The sequence below is a fragment of the Patella vulgata genome, chromosome 5 (assembly GCF_932274485.2).
Source record: "Patella vulgata chromosome 5, xgPatVulg1.2, whole genome shotgun sequence".
Classification (NCBI taxonomy): domain Eukaryota; kingdom Metazoa; phylum Mollusca; class Gastropoda; family Patellidae; genus Patella; species Patella vulgata.
Window position 1 is genome coordinate 16,627,313 of NC_065883.2, and position 19,687 is coordinate 16,646,999.

Genomic DNA, 19,687 nt, shown 5'->3' on the forward strand with positions numbered 1-19,687 from the left:
TTCAAATGTTTTATAAATTATTATTTAGACATTTATTTACCTAACAAGCCAAACTGATGGCCATGATATTAAGACACTTCTGACATTTAATAATTTAACATTAAAATGGATAATCAATACTTTGTTTATTATCATAGCAATGGTACTTGATAATCAATACTATTTATGCTAAATCTTGTATACAAATCCAACATTCATAACTTGCTCTTAATAAAGTGATTGGACTGAAATTTCCAATGTATTTATTTTCTATTACCTAGCAAGAACTACTAAGGTTTTATCTAAATATTACAGCAATTTTATAAAACAATTACCTGAGGCAAGAGAGTCATCTGAAAATTCATCTGTATCGTCAGATTTTACATCTTTCTGGTGGCGCTGTGCTCTTTTCCTCTGACGACGGCTTGAACCACTGAAAAACACAGAAGAAAAAGTAAATCACTGAAATTTCTTAATACACATTTATGGATTGCAGCCAATGAACATATTATAACAAACCTGTTAATTTTTAGGAATTATCTAATATTTATTCCATTTGAAAAATTTCTAGCATTCTCTTTAAAATAGAATAGTCATTTTGAAATAGAATAAGCCTGTTTAAAATTTCTTTCTACTAACATGTTAAACTGGAAAATGGTGACCATAAAACACAAACTATTAGAGCTAACACTGAGTTTACAGTGAACTAAAACCAATATATAATTCAATAATCCATAGACTAAAGTGTAGGGATAATGTCATTAATCACATGTATATATCTATATATCTATGGTATGTAATAACACCGTTTATTATATCTGTATTCAGCTCTCAACAATGAACTATTCATGGACATATATACTATGAAGTTTATTATTTTACAGTTCATATTCTAGTACTTCAAATAGTTAATAGCATTGTGATATACAATAACCCACAAACTTATCTCTGATCCTTGTAATTTTTTGGCATGAAAATGATCTGTTTCCAAGCAAATCTCGTATTAATAATTCATTGATTAATCTAATTGTGTTCAGTCAGTGAGTGACTACCTAGTCTTAAAACACTGAGATCTGATTTTATTTCCCTTTTAATTATGACAAGTCAGCATTTTCTTTTTAATTATTCATTGATTAATCTAGCCAATCAAATATTGCAATCTGATTTATTTATGGAACGTCAGAATTTTCTTTTTAATAGAATTTATTTTTGTTGAATTTTTTTTGGAACCTATGAATGGAATTTGAAGCTGTAGTCAGTGTATCAGGAATTTACTTCAACGTACACTTGAAAAATACAATCCTTTGGTATAATTGTATAAACTATTTCTTGTTAACAAAAAAAAAAAAGACTATTGTGCAGTTTTATACAGTGTAAGGATTATAGTTATATTTTCCAATAACATATTACATTGATACTGAAGAAAATATACCAAGCAATTCAAGTTTCATTGTGTCAATTTTGCATAATAGGAATCCCTTGCAAACTACAACATTGTTAAATGTAAATCTCTAATATGAATATTGGTCCAAAAATAGTTCAATTCTGCTTAGTATGTACAAAGATATGCTGCTCGCATTGTAATAAGCCTGCCGCCATTTTGTTGTTGGTGAATAATTATAAATCCGATTGAATCCAAGCCAGGAGATTATCTAGCATTAATATTTTGATTTCGTTTTCTTAATTAAATATTACCTAACATTAGCATTAATAATATTAGCGTGAATTAAGCCGTGAGAAATTTTTATTGTTACTTTAAAGATACATTCCCACAAAAGTATTTATCGAGTGGTTATTTCCAATAAAAGTATGACACCCACTGGACTCCCTGAAAAACATTCATTGAGTGCGCACAGGACAAAAATGTAAGGGTGTCACTAATTTTCAGCCTGGCGATTAGGACTGCCTACTGGATCAATGTCACAGGTTGCAAACGTAGATTGTCTGACCTGATTCCATTAGGGAGTTCTTAATGTATATGTTGACAAACATGATTGTGACCAGATATGGAAAAAGTGAGAGACGTAGTACAACAGATTCTGAGGGCAGGCATCTTTAAATAAAGATCTTTTTCCCATTTTGATCACAAGTTGAAAGGGTATATTTGTGAGAAAGCTATACCCTAACTTAACCTTTCTTATCTTTTAATAACATAATTATTTTCAGTTAAGACCAACTAACCTAGAAATGCTTCATTAATTTATAAAACAAATGACCATGTAATTAATGGAAAGTTAAAAGTAAAACTTCATGTAACTTTAATGACAATGTGATATTTTCAATTGTTTTAAGTACCAGTGAAGTTATAAGACTCAACTCAAGACATAGTATATTGTAGATGAAATCAATAACTAATTATAAAATACATTTTTCTGTTAAACACATCCATAAAATCTATTATTTACTGTAAGCTGATCGTTTTGTCAATATACTATATTATATTGAATGGATAAAAGTTTAACATGACCTAACAATAACTGCAAATTGAAATATCCACACATGTATGTACAAAATGAAATGAAATAAAGAGTTTAACGTGATACTTTTCTGCTCCATCCAGATAAATGAAGATTGGCATTCACCATGCAGTGTGTTATTAATGGAATTTTATCTTAGTTCGAATTTTAACTTTAAAGGGTTCTTTTACATGCATTCCAAAGAGTACACAGGTTGATGGGTTTTTTATGCGCCCACATTTTCATATGGATGTATATTGTCGTTGCCCCTGTCCGTCCGTCCGCGTCCGTCCACAATTGTTTGTGAACAGTCTACAGGTCACAATTTTTATCCGCTTTCAATGAAACTTGAAATATAGGTTTATCACCCTAAGATCTCGGTTCCTTTCGATATTGGCATGTTTCAGATTGTAACTTCATGGATTATGGCCCCTGATTGTACGAAAAATCACATTTTTAGCTTGTGAAAACTGTAGAGGTCACAATTTTTATCCGATTTGGTTTAAACTTGAAATGTATGCTTATAACCCAAAGATCTCTTTTCCTTTCGATATTCGCGCATATCAGAATGTAACTTCCTGAATTATGGCCCTAGATTGTACAAAAAATCACGTTTTTAGCTTGTCGACCCTATAGAGGTCATAATTTTTATCCAATTTAAAACAACGTATTATTATATCACCCTTACACCCTAAGGACAGCTGAGTTCGAATTTCGTGAAAATCGGCCCAAAACTGACAGACAAAATGGCCTCCGTTCGTTCTCAAATAGCGTAAAAATATGGTATATCAAGGTTGTGGACCCTATAGAGGTCTCAATTTTTATCCTATTTTGTTGAAAATTGAATTGTAAGTTAAAAACCCAAAGATCTTGGTTCCTTTCGATATTTGCGCATATGGAATTGTAATTTCCTGAATTATGGCCCTTGATTGTAGGAAAAATCACTTTCTTTTTAGCTTGTTCTCTATCCATCTCTCGAAAATGTGGGCGTATCCTGCCTGGCAGCCGCTGGTTAACTATCCAAACGACTAGGCACTCTTCCTTGCGACATCCTGGTCCTGTAACATTGACAAGGGGAAATCACTTTGGAAAATCCTAAGAAAGTTTCTCAGCTACGACAAGGATAAAACAATCCAAGAACCTACAAGTTAGCAAGCCAAAGACTTACTCACTGAGCCACTGTGGATCCTTGTGACAAAACAAATATATATATGTAATAAATTCACATCAAATGTAAACCATAAACTAATGAAAGCATAAAATAATCTGTAAAATTTTATACCCAATATGAGAGAATCCAAGTAATGTTCCATTAGTGTAAGGAGAAATTATCAAAGATCACATTCAAACATCAAAGTGGCATGTCAGAAAATTATCATTCATAATGATTCAGTGAGTTATCTGAACACTGTTGGGAACTGTTTCCATAGGATGCAAGCTAAACAAAACAATTCTATTGATTGAAAGTATAGTCAATGGAGCAGAAATGTTCCCACCTAGAGATATATGGTAACCATCCTTTCCTTGCTTAAAACATATTTTAATTATAGACCTATTGATCATATATATTAACATGTTTGTATTCTTCTAATACTAAATTTGATCAAATGCAGAAAAATATGAATAAGGAAATATTATGTTATTAAGAATATCCCATGTTAAACGGTTCCCAGAACACCAACACGTTGCTATATAGGTGGGCACTGTAGGCTTCTATTAATATAAGTTTAAGTATAATTAATAAAACTAAAGATGGGTTGCCAGAAAACAAAACACATGCCATCTAAGTTATCCAGTGAAAGGTTGGGGCATAGCTATTTGCCTTCTTCATTGCACTATCTCAACAATCCACATAAATTACAAGCAGATTGGATGTTGATAGGTTTCTTCTCTTGACTAAGATAATATTTAGGTTGGCTACTAGTTTTAACAAATTAAGAGCTCATGCGTCACAGACAATTTTAAAAGGACTATTAGATTTTTATACATTTGCCATAGCAAACTAGTTTTAAGAACAAAAGAGCTTTGGCCTTGCAAAGAACCATTACAGTTACATACATTTTCTTAGAAGAGTCATAGATAGGTATGATCAAAATAATAAATGATAGGTGATAGTCAATAATAGATAACTGATATATTAACTCACCCTATACCAATCCTTTCTAACCAAATCTTGGCTATGTGGTAAACTAGCACAACCACAGTAATCATTTCCAGATTTTGGAAAAATCAAAGAATTATATTTTCCAACAATGTCTTTAGAATACAGTCGTTTATATCCAAATATCATTCACATCAAATACGAAAATAATATGGTAAGCCGGAATAGAACATCTCAGATGTTTTGGCTAACTACTATCAATCTCAAGAGATTCGAAACAGCGGAAATATTTGAAATGATTCCAAACTACATCATTCAGTTTTAAAATAACAATCCTCTGATAGCAAAAGCAGAGCACTACCTCACTGCATCCCTTTCGAAAATATCATTGATCATCTCAATGTAGTATTTTAACTGTTGTTATATTGTGATCACTTGTCACACTATTCAACAGATATGCAAGTAGGCCTTGAATAAATAAATATTCATTCAAACATCTTGACAACTGATATGAACTGTCCTATATCATGCTTTAAACTATAAAACACAAACAGCTACATTGGCTAGTTATATATTACATATTTTGTTTTGTAAAAGTGTGTCCTATGCTAAAATGATCCATGAATAGTTAGAAACCCAAACACACACACAATAAGAGCTCATATTAATAGAGGTATCATATTTCACTATCATTTCAAATGCACCTGTATGATCTATTAGAAATCTTTAATAAAAATAACCCTGCACATGTCAACCTAAATACATAATCCCATAAAAAAGATCAGTTAATCCAAAATCTTGTGTCACAAGCAATGGTAGACTGGTTGTCCAACTTTCTTATATAATTAATAATACAGATAATCTCCAAGTAATAGTCAAGGCCTTTAAACAGTTGATAGGGAATTCTCTATTAAAGAAGAAATAACACCAATAGTTGATATCTTATTGTGATTCAAATGTCCTATGAATTAACCCACCTCATAAATTATATTTATCCAAGTCTTTCAAATTAATTGTAACACAAGTAACAAACCATGTTATCCATAATTTAATAACTGCAAATTCTACAAAAGTCACCTCCCTCACATAGCCTAATTTCAGCTCATTCTCACTTCAAGTCATTATGACCGCTGTCATTTAAAATACGTTCTAATCACCAGACCAAAACACAATATTCGTGCTGAAGGTTGAAGTCTGTTCATATAGACATAATATTATGTACTTGTAGTACTAGATCAATACACCCAACAAGACAAGTACATCACAGGTGAGGACTTGTTTTATATAGCGCTATATAAAGGTATTTCTACTTAATTAAACACCTTGTGTTGTTAAAACGAATAAAAAACAATGCCTGGCCTTGTGTCAGTTAAGTATATATTAAGGATATATTCTGACCATATAGGCTAATGGCTGAACATTTGAATGTTCTAAAAGTATATCATGTATACATGGTACTAAATGACTCTTATTTACATTTGATATATAGATAGAATACTATTGAATGAACGATAGCAAACATTTACAAAAAATGTCTAGTTCTATACAAAAGTACAGACAGGGGTATGTCAAGTCCCCCTCGCTCCCCGTGCATAAGCTCCATGCTAGCTCTAAAACTGAAGGATAGACATCATGCCAAGCAAATTCAAAACCACAGCTGGCTAGGCCAGGTAAGGTAACAATCGTCAGATTTTACTGAAAATTAGCAAAGCCTTTGGAGAACTTTTACACGGGTGGACCAAGAGAGAAACAGATTCCATTAAGGTTAAACTTGTATTTCGGTAATTTGATTGTTAGCATGTTTGAAGGGACTTTTTTGGAAAACCAAGATACCGGACAGGTGAACAGTCCTACATTCATCGAATTGGATGCATGCTTTATGCCCAAATTTCTTCCCTTGATATACGATATAAACATCACAATACATCTTTTAATTATGGATCCATAAAAATGATAAATAAAATAACGATTTATGTTTTGATCTAACTGTAAATAATTCAGTTTGATCTTCTTACATCAGTAAATAATATATTAATTAATCAGATTGTATGCAGCTGATAATAAATAATCTATAATCAGCCAGATCACCTCTATGTAACGGTTGATCTCACACAAACACAAGTACTTCATTACAGCACACAGAATTTAATTCTCCAATCTAGGATTTGATTTGTGTGTTAAAACAGAACCATAAAAGTCATGAAAGACAACAAGTTTATCGATATAGAGTTGGTGTCAAGGATACTTTTGTAGAGGATTAGTTCTTCCATTAATCTGTTTTTTTAAACAGAAAATATTTTTGCTTTTATGAATTCACCCCCAAAAGTGTTAAGGATATGTGTATACAAGATTAAATCGGTCATACTTTGTTGCTAAATAAATTTTTTAAAACTGAAAATGTATTTCTTAACCCATCCCTTGCTCAGTTCTCTTTTTTTCAAATAATACATTGAAGGTGATAAATAAGCTCACATTTTGTGAAATAACAGATTAAATATAAAACTCTTATTAACAGATTTAACAAGAAGAATTGGTCATCAAAATTGTATGCCCTTGTATAAGTTTTCAAAGGTACAGGGATAGACTATATTACAATATGTGTGGTACTGGTGATCAAAACCCAAATACTAGTAGAGTAGCATCCCTCAATTATGCCACCTGTTTACTGTAAATATATTGAGAGGGATTTCAGACAAGGTTCTATTTCAAACATTTTATATTGTCCTGGGGTTAAGTGACTAAATGGTTTAACGAATGGCTGCAAGATAGTAAGGTCCGTCATTGAGTCAAGTGGTGTGGTTTCGACTCCTAGCTTGTATGTGACAAGGAGTAGGGTCACCCATCCCACCTTGTGGGTTTTCTCCAGGTCCTCCGGTTTCCTCCCACTGATGAATACCCCTACACACAAGTGATTTATTGAAATAAAATTGAACCATCTTAGTCCCAAAATGACCTAGTTTGTGTCAAGTGGATGTTAAACCCTCTTTCTCAATATTGTCCCATTTCCCCTCTATGGCGAGAGCATGAAATAAGTGTACCCGTTTTCAAAGACTCTGTTATTATCATGGGAGTGACGGGTATAGTCACATGAATGATAGAAAATTCAAGATCTCAAGTACAATGGAAATTCAAAGTGATGTAGGCAGAAGCATAACCACAGAAGTGAAAAGAATACAAATTTTTTTCTATCAATTGCCCTCTAGGTGGGGATCATTAGTAGCATATTGAGGTATCAGTGATACAAATTCTGCACAGAGAGAAATGGGTTTTAATGTCCACTCAACACAAACTAGGTCATTTGGGGACCGACATATGGTACATTTTTATTTCAATATGCACTTGTGCTTAAGGGTCATTATCAGTGGAAAGAAACAAATTCTGCCAGCAAAGACTATTTCATACTTAAACATTTTTTGCTTCTCTCTTCTCTATAGGCCTTCTTAAAACCATTTGAAATCTTAAAATTATTTTATATTCCAAAACAAATACAAATACTCACTAATCTTTCGAAAACCATTGTCCAGCTCTCAGCATCAATCGATTTATAGACATTTTTAATATAAAGCCAACATGTTCTACTCAGTGTTTTTAACCCAAATTTACAAATGACACAATGCAAAGAACAATCAAAATTTCCTAGGTTATCATTGTTAAATCTTGTGACCTGACCCTAGTCAAACTACCCCTAGTAGTATATTATGATATACAGTATAAGATAAGACATGTCATTTTACATTCAGTTATATAAGTTACTTCAATAGTACATACCAGACATATACCCCTCTAATGACCTTGATCATCAAGTATTACAAATAGATTTGATCCCTATATTAAAATTATAGATTTCCTTGACCTTTGATTTAGAGTCAGTCACCTGCTACTTTATATAATACATCCAGAAGAAATTTTCGAAATATAGAAATATACTTTGTGTCTGTTGTAGGGTCTAAGTATTATTTTCTTTATTATTTGTATATCTTCAACTTCAACCTCTTATGCTTACATTTGTATTTCGTGTAGCATATAGCAGATCATGACTCATGCTGGCATTGCACAATGGTTTCTTTGGTTTGTATTCCTAATTGTTTTCAAATTTGAGTGAAGTCTGTGTATAAATTTTGTGTGGTGCAGTTCCCCTGCACTTACTATTATCAAAGCAGAATTTAAAATTAGATGACTTAAACAATGTTCAGTTTTACCTGGTGCATAAATCAAAAAATTGAAAAAAAACCCAGTTCTGATATGTATTGCCAACTTTCCATTAATAAGCCTATATCTTCATACTTAACTGATTGTCAAAACATGTCAGATGTATTATTATATACAACTTGAAAACATTATCATTATACATGTTGATATCTAGACCTTTATTGTTACAGTCAGAACTAACATTTAGAGTGTAGCCCATGCTGTATTACATGAAAATACTACATGTCTACATTAAAATACACTATGAGGTTAACGGAAATGCACCAAATATACTATATATTATACATATCATAGCCTTATGAAACTACTGAAACAACCAACCCCTAATCATCAACAATTTTTACTCCCACAATAAATTTCATGTTTTTGTGCTTGTCCCATGTTCTATACATGATCATCAATATATCATGTTTTGGAAAGGTATATTTTCTTTCTCAGTTATGTAAATACAACCTATATAATTAAAATTCCTGATGAAGATCCATGGAGTATTGGCCGATCAGGCACAGAACATTCAGGTATGTAGAATATACTGTGATCAATAATTTAAGGATAGGTTGGAAGGCAGCTAGACATATGTCCACAGTAGCTAAGTTGTTTAAGCAGTCCAAAAAGTTTGCATATTCCTAATCATCTTACAAATCTACCAATAATTTGTTTTAAATTTTCTGGCACTCTTGAAAGTAAATTTGATAATCATTTAAATGTCTTACCTTTGGTTAGATGACAATATCTGATCTTTTGAGTTCTGTTGAAGAATGTCTGCTGTGGAATCATTGGAGAGTTGACTGGAGACACTGTCCACTTTGACCACCAGACTCTGGGGTTCTTGATGCATCAAAGAATCTTCAGGTAAAAGATTCTGATACTGAGTATTTGAGGTTGTTGCAATGATTGGTGGTTTGTTTAGATTTTCCATGCCAGCCGTATGGTTGATACTTTCTGTCTCATTTTCAATATTTGGTTGCTGATTTCCTTCTAAATGTGCACCATTCAAAGAATCATCGGAATAATCAGTGTCTGCTTCTTCTACACCACGAGAATCTTCTGAATTTTCAGATTCATTCTGCTGAATCTCTCTGCCTCTTGTGTCAATATGATGGTAATCTGATGTAGTTGCTACATCTTCAATACCAGACTTATCTATGGATGACATTTCACAACAAAATGTCTGGACCTTAAGTTTTTCAGCTTGCTTGGTGTGTTGAATAGTCTCAGGAATATTAGACCCAGATCTGTTGTAGTGATCTGATTTATTCAAAGATCCTGATGAATTTTCTCCTCTGAGTGTTTGTTGCTTTTGAGTTTGGTTATCTAGTTTAGAACTATTGGTAGTATTAGGGATTTGACTATCTAATTTTGATGGCTTATCTGATTTATTCTGTGAACTGATTATTTCTTCTTGATTATCATCTACAATGTAATGTCCTTGAGTTTGATTCCATGATAAAGGCACGGTAGTATTTATGTTCTGGATGTCAGTTTTGCCCGTCTTTAAGAAATTCTGGCCTGCTACCTCAGAAGCAAGCATAGATTGGATTGGAGGACATAATTGTCTGTCAGAGTTAATAGCTTGCATGAATGGTAATGTATTTGAACTCTGGAAATCTCCTTCATTCAATGCATTTACATCAGAGGATGAAGACAATGTTTCAGATTCAATGGGTTGTTGAGGTTTCTGTAGTGTGTTACCAGGTACTAGGCTGTTTGCACTTTGATCACTAACTTCTGATATGCTTGTTCCCTGATATTGGTCTTTGCTTTGTGCGCCAGTTATTGGACTGTCTTGAGATATTTTTTGGACATTAGACCCAGTTCTGTTGAAATGATCTGATTCATGCAAGGATCCTGATAAATTTTCTTCTGTGAGTGGTTGCTGCTTTTGAATTTGGTTATCAGGTTTAAAACATTCAATATTATTAGGGATTTCGTTATCTAATTTTGATAGTTCATCTGATTTATTCGGCAAACTGATTAACTTTTCATAATTATCATCTACAACATATTGTCCTTGAGTTTGATTCCATGATAAAGGCACAGTAGTATTTATGTTTTGGATGTCAGTTCTGCCCGTCTTTAAAGGATTCAGGGCTGCTAACTTCGTAATTTGAAAATCACCTTCATTCAATATATTTACATCAGTGGGTGAAGACAATGTTTCAGATTCAAACCTATTAGTGGGTTGTTGAGGTTTCTGTAGTGGGTTACCAGGTACTAAGCTCTTTGTACTTTGGTCACTAACTTCTGGTATGCTTGTTCCCTGATATAGGTCTTTGTTACCAGGTACTAAGCTCTTTGTACTTTGGTCACTAACTTCTGGTATGCTTGTTCCCTGATATAGGTCTTTGCTTTGTGCGCCAGTTATTGGACTGTCTTGAGATATATTTTGGACATTAGACCCAGTTCTGTTGAAATGATCTGATTCATGCAAGGATCCTGATAAATTTTCTTCTGTGAGTGGTTGCTGCTTTTGAATTTGGTTATCAGGTTTAAAACATTCAATATTGTTAGAGATTTGGCTATCTAATTTTGATAGTTCATCTGATTTATTCGGCAAACTGATTAACTCTTCATAATTATCATCTACAACATATTGTCCTTGGGTTTGATTCCATGATAAAGGCACAGTAGTATTTATGTTTTGGATGTCAGTTTTGCCCGTCTTTAAAGGATTCAGGGCTGCTACCTTTGTAGTTTGAAAATCACCTTCATTCAATACATTTACATCAGTGGGTGAAGACAATGTTTCAGATTCAAACCTATTAGTGGGTTGTTGAGGTTTCTGTAGTGGGTTACCAGGTACTAAGCTCTTTGTACTTTGGTCACTAACTTCTGGTATGCTTGTTCCCTGATATAGGTCTTTGCTTTGGGTGCCGGTTAATGAACTGTCTTGAGACGTTTTTTGGACATATGTCATGTTTTTTAAACTTGTGTTCAAGGGAGTGTCTTCTCCGTGCAATGATTTGTCCGATTTTTTCAAATTGTCATCATTGTCAAAATTATATTCACCTGAACTTAAAATATTTGCATTTTTTGGAGGGTCTGTGTTGGTCTTGTCTTTATTTGATGAACTATCTCCGTGCAATGATTTGTCCGATTTTCTCAAATTGTCATCATTGTCAAAATTATATTCACCTAAACTTAAAATATTTGCATTTTTGGGAGGATCTGTGTTGGTCTTGTCTTTATTTGATGAACTATTTGTATTGTCTATCAAAGAGGTTTGTGTTTCATTCCAGTATAATGGAGGTTCCTCATTTAATTTTAAAACAACAGAATTTCCAGACACATCTTGGAATTCCATATCAGAATATTTCTCTTCACTTTTGAAGGATTCAGCCCGTGGAGAACCTGTCATAGTAGTATTTATTGTAGGCAAACCAGCAAGTGTGTGAGAAATATCGTTGAACTCAATGTTATCTTTACTATAAGGTTTTTCAGATTTGCTTTTCTTTGATGGTTGATGACTGGTGTGTCCAAGAATCTGAGTTCTTTTTTCTCCAGGAACCAACACAATGACACTGTCATTTGCAGCTTCCTGTATACCTAATGGACCAACTTCCTCAGATTTTTGTGCATCACTTTCTGAAACAGAATCAATTTCAGAATCTTTGGTAGTAGTTCCAGAAGAACTTTCTGCTTGACCATTCTCTGACTCTGAAATGGGTTCATTCTCAGATATTACTGAAGAGCTTGACCTAGATAGTTCATTTTCATCTACTTTTTCATTTCCCGGGGCGCCATAATTTGACTGGTGTTCTGAGTAAGATGCAGATGATTTGTTCAAACTTCCACTGTTTGCAGATAGTGATACATTTTCTTCTGAAAGAACCATTCCTCTAGGTTTGGCCGATTTGAATTTTACTTTAACTGGAGTAGTTGGTAATGAATTTGAGCTTGTAGTTGTATCACCAGTAATACCTTTATCATTAGGCAAGGACTTTATTTTAATTCTAATCTTTTCTTTGGGAGTAGACGTTGGCTTAGGTTCTGTAGAGGAATCTGAGGTGTCTGTCTCTCCTGTGGTTGGCTTTAAATGTTTTTGTGATCTCTTTTGTGAACCAATATTTGTTTTGTTTGTAGAATTTCCTATCGACTCTGGATGATCTGGTTTCTTTGTTAGTGATTTTCTTGCAGTAACACATGATTTTTCTTCAGGAACAGGAGATCTTCTTCTCAACTCAGGCTTTTCCATCATTCGAATATCATCAGTACCGGTATGTGTTTTACCCGCTGAACTGAGATCAGGGGCTGTCCCTTTCCGGAATTTTGATTTATTTCTGAGATTTTCCTGATCTAAACAATTGGTCTCTGCGGAATATACACCAAGCTGTTGTTTCCTTTGGCGGGATACATCCTGAGTTTTACTATTTGACAATAATTCTAATTGTGGTACCATCCCTTGTATGACTGTTAACTTGTCTTGACTTCTCTGCTTATAAGCCCCCAAAGTAGTTTCTGAAGAAGCCGAGTTTGGTAATTTGCTCTTTGAAGTTGAATTTTTCTTGCTTGACAAATGACCACTGTTATGACCATCATTATCAGTACATCTCGTTTTTGTTTTTGTAGACTGTTCTTTTGTGTAACCAGAATGCTGTTTTGGTGGCTTAACAGAGGATATTGATAAATTATCTTTTGGTGATTTAGATAATTTTTCTTTAAGAGGTAATGATTTGGAAGAATATCCTGGAGAGGTTGGAAAATTTTGACTAGATTTAGATGTTTGGCTTGAATTGCCGGATAGTGGAAGATGGCTGTCCTTAGGAATTAATGTTGAATGGTCTGACCGTTTTGATGGTGGAACAATTTTGTCCCTTCTTTCTTGATCACCTTGAAATGAAACACTTCGGTTTATATTAATAGCACTTACATTTTGAGGTTCGGTTTCCATCGAGTCGTCAGAAACATTACCAATTAAGATGTAATTTTCTTCCCCTGGACTTGCTCTGGTAATATCTGGTGAACACAGATTGGGTGAATTAGATTCAGATGATTTGTCCATTCTCTGAGTTTCCTCAGGGTTAAAATTGTGTTCATCATCCTTACAGCCACTCAAAGAATCTTCACTCATGTCATCTAATGAATCAGATAATACATCTGAATGGGAATTTTCATCACTGTATATAAACTCTTCTTCTTCTGATCCAAAAACCATCACTGATTCGGTGTTCTCATAATGCAATGATGATTGGTCTTGTTTTGTTACGTCAAAGTTGGGATGTTCTCTGCCTCCTTTCTTAGCATTCAACTCATCATTGACTAGGATATATTCTTCCCTGCCTGTAGAGTCTCTTCCCGGTGTAAATATAGAACTGTTTTCTGCTCTCTGACAGTCATCATCTGATGCCTCATCTTTTGATTCATCTTGATTTCTAGGTGTTTTGTCATCTATACTGCCAGGTAGTGTATCTTGATCAACATCGTTTGTCTCCACTGAAAATGGACCAGAATCTATCTCACGTCTTCTTTTCTTTGATCTTCTGCCAACATTCAAGTTCATCATGCAGGAATCATCAGAGTTTTTGACAGGCGAATTCAATTCACTATCCGACAAGTTCAAATACTTTGGTTCTATCTTCAGTCCCATATTCTGAGAGTAGTTTTCCCAAGCTTGTTCAAAATTACCATCGGTTGGCATTGATCGAGATCTTTCTGTTGAAATATCAATATGTTTATTTCTATGTCTGACAGCAGCAACAGCAACTGGAATGGACGGTTCAGAATGCATTGATTCAGCCTCTGACTCTGCTTCATATGAAGCTTCTGGTACACTGGCAAGATTACACATACTTGAAATTTGTCTTATGCGAGATCTTGATCGTACTAATTCTGGACGTGCAAGGTTAGGGTCAGATCCTCCAAAGGTTCTTAGCTTTAGTGGGTCATTAATGATTGGTTTAGGAGGTCTGCGTAAAATAAGTGGTGCTGGGGTGGTGAGAGGAGTTCTAACTTTAGGAGTTGATCTGACAGGTTGATTTAGTAAAAGGTGTCTTGAACTTTTCTTCAAGAACTTATGAACTTTAACATCTCTAGGTTGTCTGTAAAGCCTGTTAGTAATGTCTTCAGCCGAGGAAGTTAATTTTGTGTTTTTTGGTGATCTTTTCTTTTTCTGAAGATTTTCATTTGATGAGCTTGCTGAAAGATCATCTCGGCTGGAGAGTGGTGACTTCTTTACCTTTATCTCTTTTTTTGGAGAATTTCCACGCAACCGTTCTACATTTATGTGTTTGAGTGGAAGGAGGGAGTCATGTTTTTTCTTCCCTGTAGATTGTAAGTTCATTTCACTAACACCACCACGGATAGGATTTGGCTTATCCATGGCAACTTTAATCAAATCTTTGTTTTCTTGAATATAAGCTTGTATTTGGTCTTCTTGGGCTTCAAGCTTCCCAACAACTTGCTTCTCGTGACTAAGTTCTTCTATCAAAGACTTATCGAAGGCTTTGTAGTCTTTTTCTCTAGCTCGAACTTTTTGTTGCTGTACTTGAATAGACTCTTCTTGCTCTTCCAGTGCCTCTGCCTCAAGAGCCAAGGATCTAGATTTTTCAAAGGTTGAGACTCTGTTCACTAACTCTTGTTGAGCAAGATCCTTGATTCGTCCTTCTTTGGATAATTTTCTAGTTTTGATACTAGCTGGATCTTTAGGAATGACATCACACTGAACTGATGTATCTTGACTTTTCTCCTTATTTAGTTTTACAGCCTCTTCAATGATCTTTCTTGTTTCTGAAAAATATGAAAGATGGTCTTTTTACATTAGTCAGATTTCATCCTTCAAAGGAAGTTAATGAAAATAGATACAGACTCTTTTAAGCACTAATTTATATGCATTTATACTGTAAATTTAATTAATAAATTTATACATTTTTTATTATTTTTCTGCTAAAGCTTGTTTTAGACAAATTGACTGAAGTTTAACCAGGTTTCATTACAAAAATGTTCACTTAATTTTTCTCATTCCCAAAACTGTTCACTGTGTTAAGGTCCACAAGGCCTTAAATACATAAATAATAGAAAAAATATTTTCCACCATGTGAGATTTACCTTTATTTACTTTTATAAGTAAATGAATAAACAGATTTTTATTTGAAATGTAGGAACAGAACTGGAAAGAAAAGTAATATAGCCAAATGGAATGACCTCCTACTGTTGCCTTGTGTTCCTTCAAAACAGTAGATACATAACTTTATTACAACCAGCTCTTCTCTTTCATACCATCAATAAGACATTTTCTCCATTGTCAAAATTATCTTCGAAGGCAATTTGTTATTTTGCGTTAGCCTACTCAGTTGCCAATATTTCGGCATTTCTCCATCGCCAAAATTATATTTATGGACATTTTTTTAATTTTGTGTTAACCGACTCAGTGGACACACCAATCATCATGATTCCACAATTCGGGTATATAACACAGCTTATTCAAACAACTAAGGGAGATTACTGGTTACATCCATCTAGAACTTACGCTGTTGTTGTTCTGCTATATGTTGTGCAGTATCTTTCTCTAATTTCTCCACTTTACTTTTGTTTTTCTGAAATTCTCTAATGGCTTCTGTCAGTTTATGTCTCTCACGCTCTACTTCATTCTTTCTCTCTTCATGTTGACTGAACAACTGATCCTCCTTTAGTTGAAGAGTCTCTTCTTTCTCACGGAGTTCCAGTCTTGTCTTCTCCAGCTCTTGACTGAAACAAAACGTAAAATTTAGAAGTTAATCTAAAAGTTGCTGAAGTAAAATGACTAAAAGAATTGGTCTGGCAGTTTGGTCCAGTTCCAGGTTTATCTAATTACCTTATTTTATTTAGTTACAAGAAAGCGACCTTTTGCAAGTAAAATGTGGGCATACATAATACACGGACCTCATAGTTAGTTTAGGAGGACCCCACCACACATAAACAATTACATAAGACAAACCTATGACAGGACACAATATACAAAGATATTTCAAAACAATAAACAATAAATGTATATATCAGATCAAGTGAATTGATCTGCAGGCTAGCTGTAAGCATCCAGTGATACAGGCTTCATTCAACAAAATGAAAACTAATAATAAGGGAAACAATCCAAGAAGAAATAGTGAATAAGTAGACCCAATAATAGTAAGAAAGACAAATGTTTTTAAAAAAAATAAATCGACATCAAATCAAAGATTTATACCAGATAGCAGTTGAAAACCTTTCTAGCAGAATGTTTTGTAAAGACTATGGGGAAAAAAGAAGCAATCAAATAGGTTCCACATACAAATAGGGAACCAAATGAATGTAGATCCCAAGGAAATGATCCCAAGCCAAACTGTAGCACTGGGCTCCAGGTGTACTACAACAACTCAAATGCAACATTTGTTCTAATTTCAAAACTTTTGATGTGACCTATCAAAATCTTAATTTTATAATTTACCAGTTGAAATGAACTGTCTTTGTACTACAGACTAAAAACTAGATCAAGTGGGTATCATATTTCTTATTAAAGTCTCTATATTGTCTCTTCAAGTGTCATTAAAAAAAATATTCACTATTACTGACTGACTATTGTCCATCAGATCACATGGAAATAAAGGCTTGTTAGAACCATAAAACCTAGACAATCAGTAGTGCCAAAATAAATGTCTATCAACATAAACAATAAATGTCTATATTGTCTTTGTAAAATTTTAATACTCCTCTAAATTTGGAATGGAATTACTTCTCCTTTAATCCATATCACTATCTTTAAGATCACTTTGAAATGAAGGCTTGTTAGAATTATAAAACCTAGACTATCAGTACTGCTAAAATAAATATTCTTTCACACAAAATTAATACTCCTCTAAATTAGAGATCAATTTACTTCTTTCAATCCATATTACAATAAACATCATACACAATCCAGTTATGCACAATTATCTTCTATCTACACGCTGGTTTATTTTAGATTCAATTTCTATAGATTACTAAATAGATTCTCAGAGAAAAACAGCACCTGTACGAAATGGCCTTGATGTGTTTCTACGAAATAGCTCTTGACTGAATAATAGCACAATAAGTTGATGTAATAACAAAATATAGTTTGCTATGTTAGATTATGTAGATTAGATTTATTGGCACTTTGCCTAATATCATATCTTAAGTTGTAGAGGCATACTCTAATCTTATTAACAGAATAAATCTATGATAAGATTTCGTCTAATCCATGCAATATTTTTGTCATTAAAAGAAAACAAATACAATTTATTATATACATTTGTGTTTGAAAGTGTAAGAGATTAGGGTAATTTAACCTTTATCTCATGCACGTCAATATCACCTACACTTCAAATAATATAATCTGATTTGCTGGGACACATTGTTATTAATCCATTTCAAATATTATCTCATTAAGCATTTATTTACAAATTAATTAACCTTTATCTCAATTTGATCGCACAATTTTACAATGAGCTAATTGATCTGTTTAATTTTACATGGTTGGTAATTCAGAAATTCAAATACCACTAATTTAGATTCTGTTACTTTTCACATGTGTTTAAAAGATTAAAATATCTTAAAATGTAAGGCATTAGATAGGCGATCTATCTCACAGGGCCTTCAATTAAAAAAATTTTTTTTTATTTCCCCATTGTTGTTCTAAATTATTGAAAAGCCGCAATTTAATATTAATTTAGAAGATTGCAATTTGAAGAAATAAATTTATTTGTTTCTATCAATTAAGTGATTCATAGGAACACATGGGATGAAGACACTGACGTGGTATTTTCATGTTTGTTAGATATTTCTTAACAATTATGATTATATTACATTTACTTTTTCTATTTCAGCTGCTTTGTTTCCTAATAGCTTATCAGATTAATTTAATCATTTAATTTTTAAAGATCTGAAATGTAGGGATTGAACTTACATTTTTAAAATTTCAAATATCCAAATATAATAATGGTAAAAAAAATAAAAAAACCTAACAAATCGAACAATTCCATCCACTACTATGTACAAGTAGCCCCTAATTCATACAATATGTAAGCAAACCAACCGACCTGCATTACATTACTTATATTTAATACAAACATGGTTTCCCATTTATCTTGAAATAAAATCAATCATATAATAAAACAGCATATCAAAACATGTTCTAAATAATAACATATTACCAGATTCCATGATAGTCAACAACTGGTACATAAGTCAGAAGAACGTTTTCCATATAAAAATACCAATGTTCTAATTAAGCAAAATAATATCCAAATGCACAGAATCCATATCAATTTATCATCATAAAGTTGAATATTTGTAAAATCTACGTAGTTTAACAATGTCTGTAATCAGTATGACTGAAACTTTATGTCACATAAAATCAAATTTATTTTATTCAAATAATTTGAACACATGGTACCATGCTAAATCATAACACAGTTAAATGCCTTTTCTTATGCTAAAGAGGTATTGATACGATTTACTTATAAATAGTTCATGGATATATGACCACACCGTACAACTATACACTATCACATTGCAGGAATTTAATATCCCTCCACTTCAAACCCAATAAACTGTAATATATGAGAAACACCTAGATGAATAAGGCTGATCATATAAACCTAGATGAATATAGGTATAGAAACGTAAAAAGAATTTGTAGAGTGGTCAATAACAGTTATAATGGCCTGAATATACAACTACCAGTCTATACATATCATGTCTAAACTGTGAAATAATACAATATTTACATGGGTAATTGTGGTACCACTATGACATCCAGTCTTTAAAAATATGAGATCTTTAGAAAACTAATCAATTAAAGCTTTTATACTCAGGGATTGGGCCATTATTTGACACAGTAAATACAACAATCAAGGGTTCATTAGTCACATGTATGACATGTCTACTATATTTGGGATTCTGTATTTTTCTAAGAGACAGATATGTAATTATAATATTTCTAACATAATAAACAACCCTAGCTAGACGACAA

The 19,687-nt window shown here is 33.0% G+C and overlaps 1 protein-coding gene across 2 annotated transcripts in view; it reads right to left on the minus strand.

Annotated features, from left to right (window-relative positions):
• LOC130012814 (serine-rich adhesin for platelets-like) overlaps window positions 1–19,687 on the minus strand; it is a 42,717-nt gene that overhangs the window by 15,705 nt on the left and 7,325 nt on the right. The window contains exons 6-8 of one of the 2 annotated variants that reach the window (XM_056100755.1): window positions 16,211–16,428; window positions 9,459–15,471; window positions 315–412 (exon numbers count right to left, since the gene is read on the minus strand). In XM_056100755.1, the coding sequence (XP_055956730.1) occupies window positions 315–412; window positions 9,459–15,471; window positions 16,211–16,428 (6,329 nt within the window). Of the gene's footprint in view, window positions 1–314; window positions 413–9,458; window positions 15,472–16,210; window positions 16,429–19,687 lie in introns of those variants that run through there. The other variant, XM_056100754.1, reaches the window with a different exon arrangement.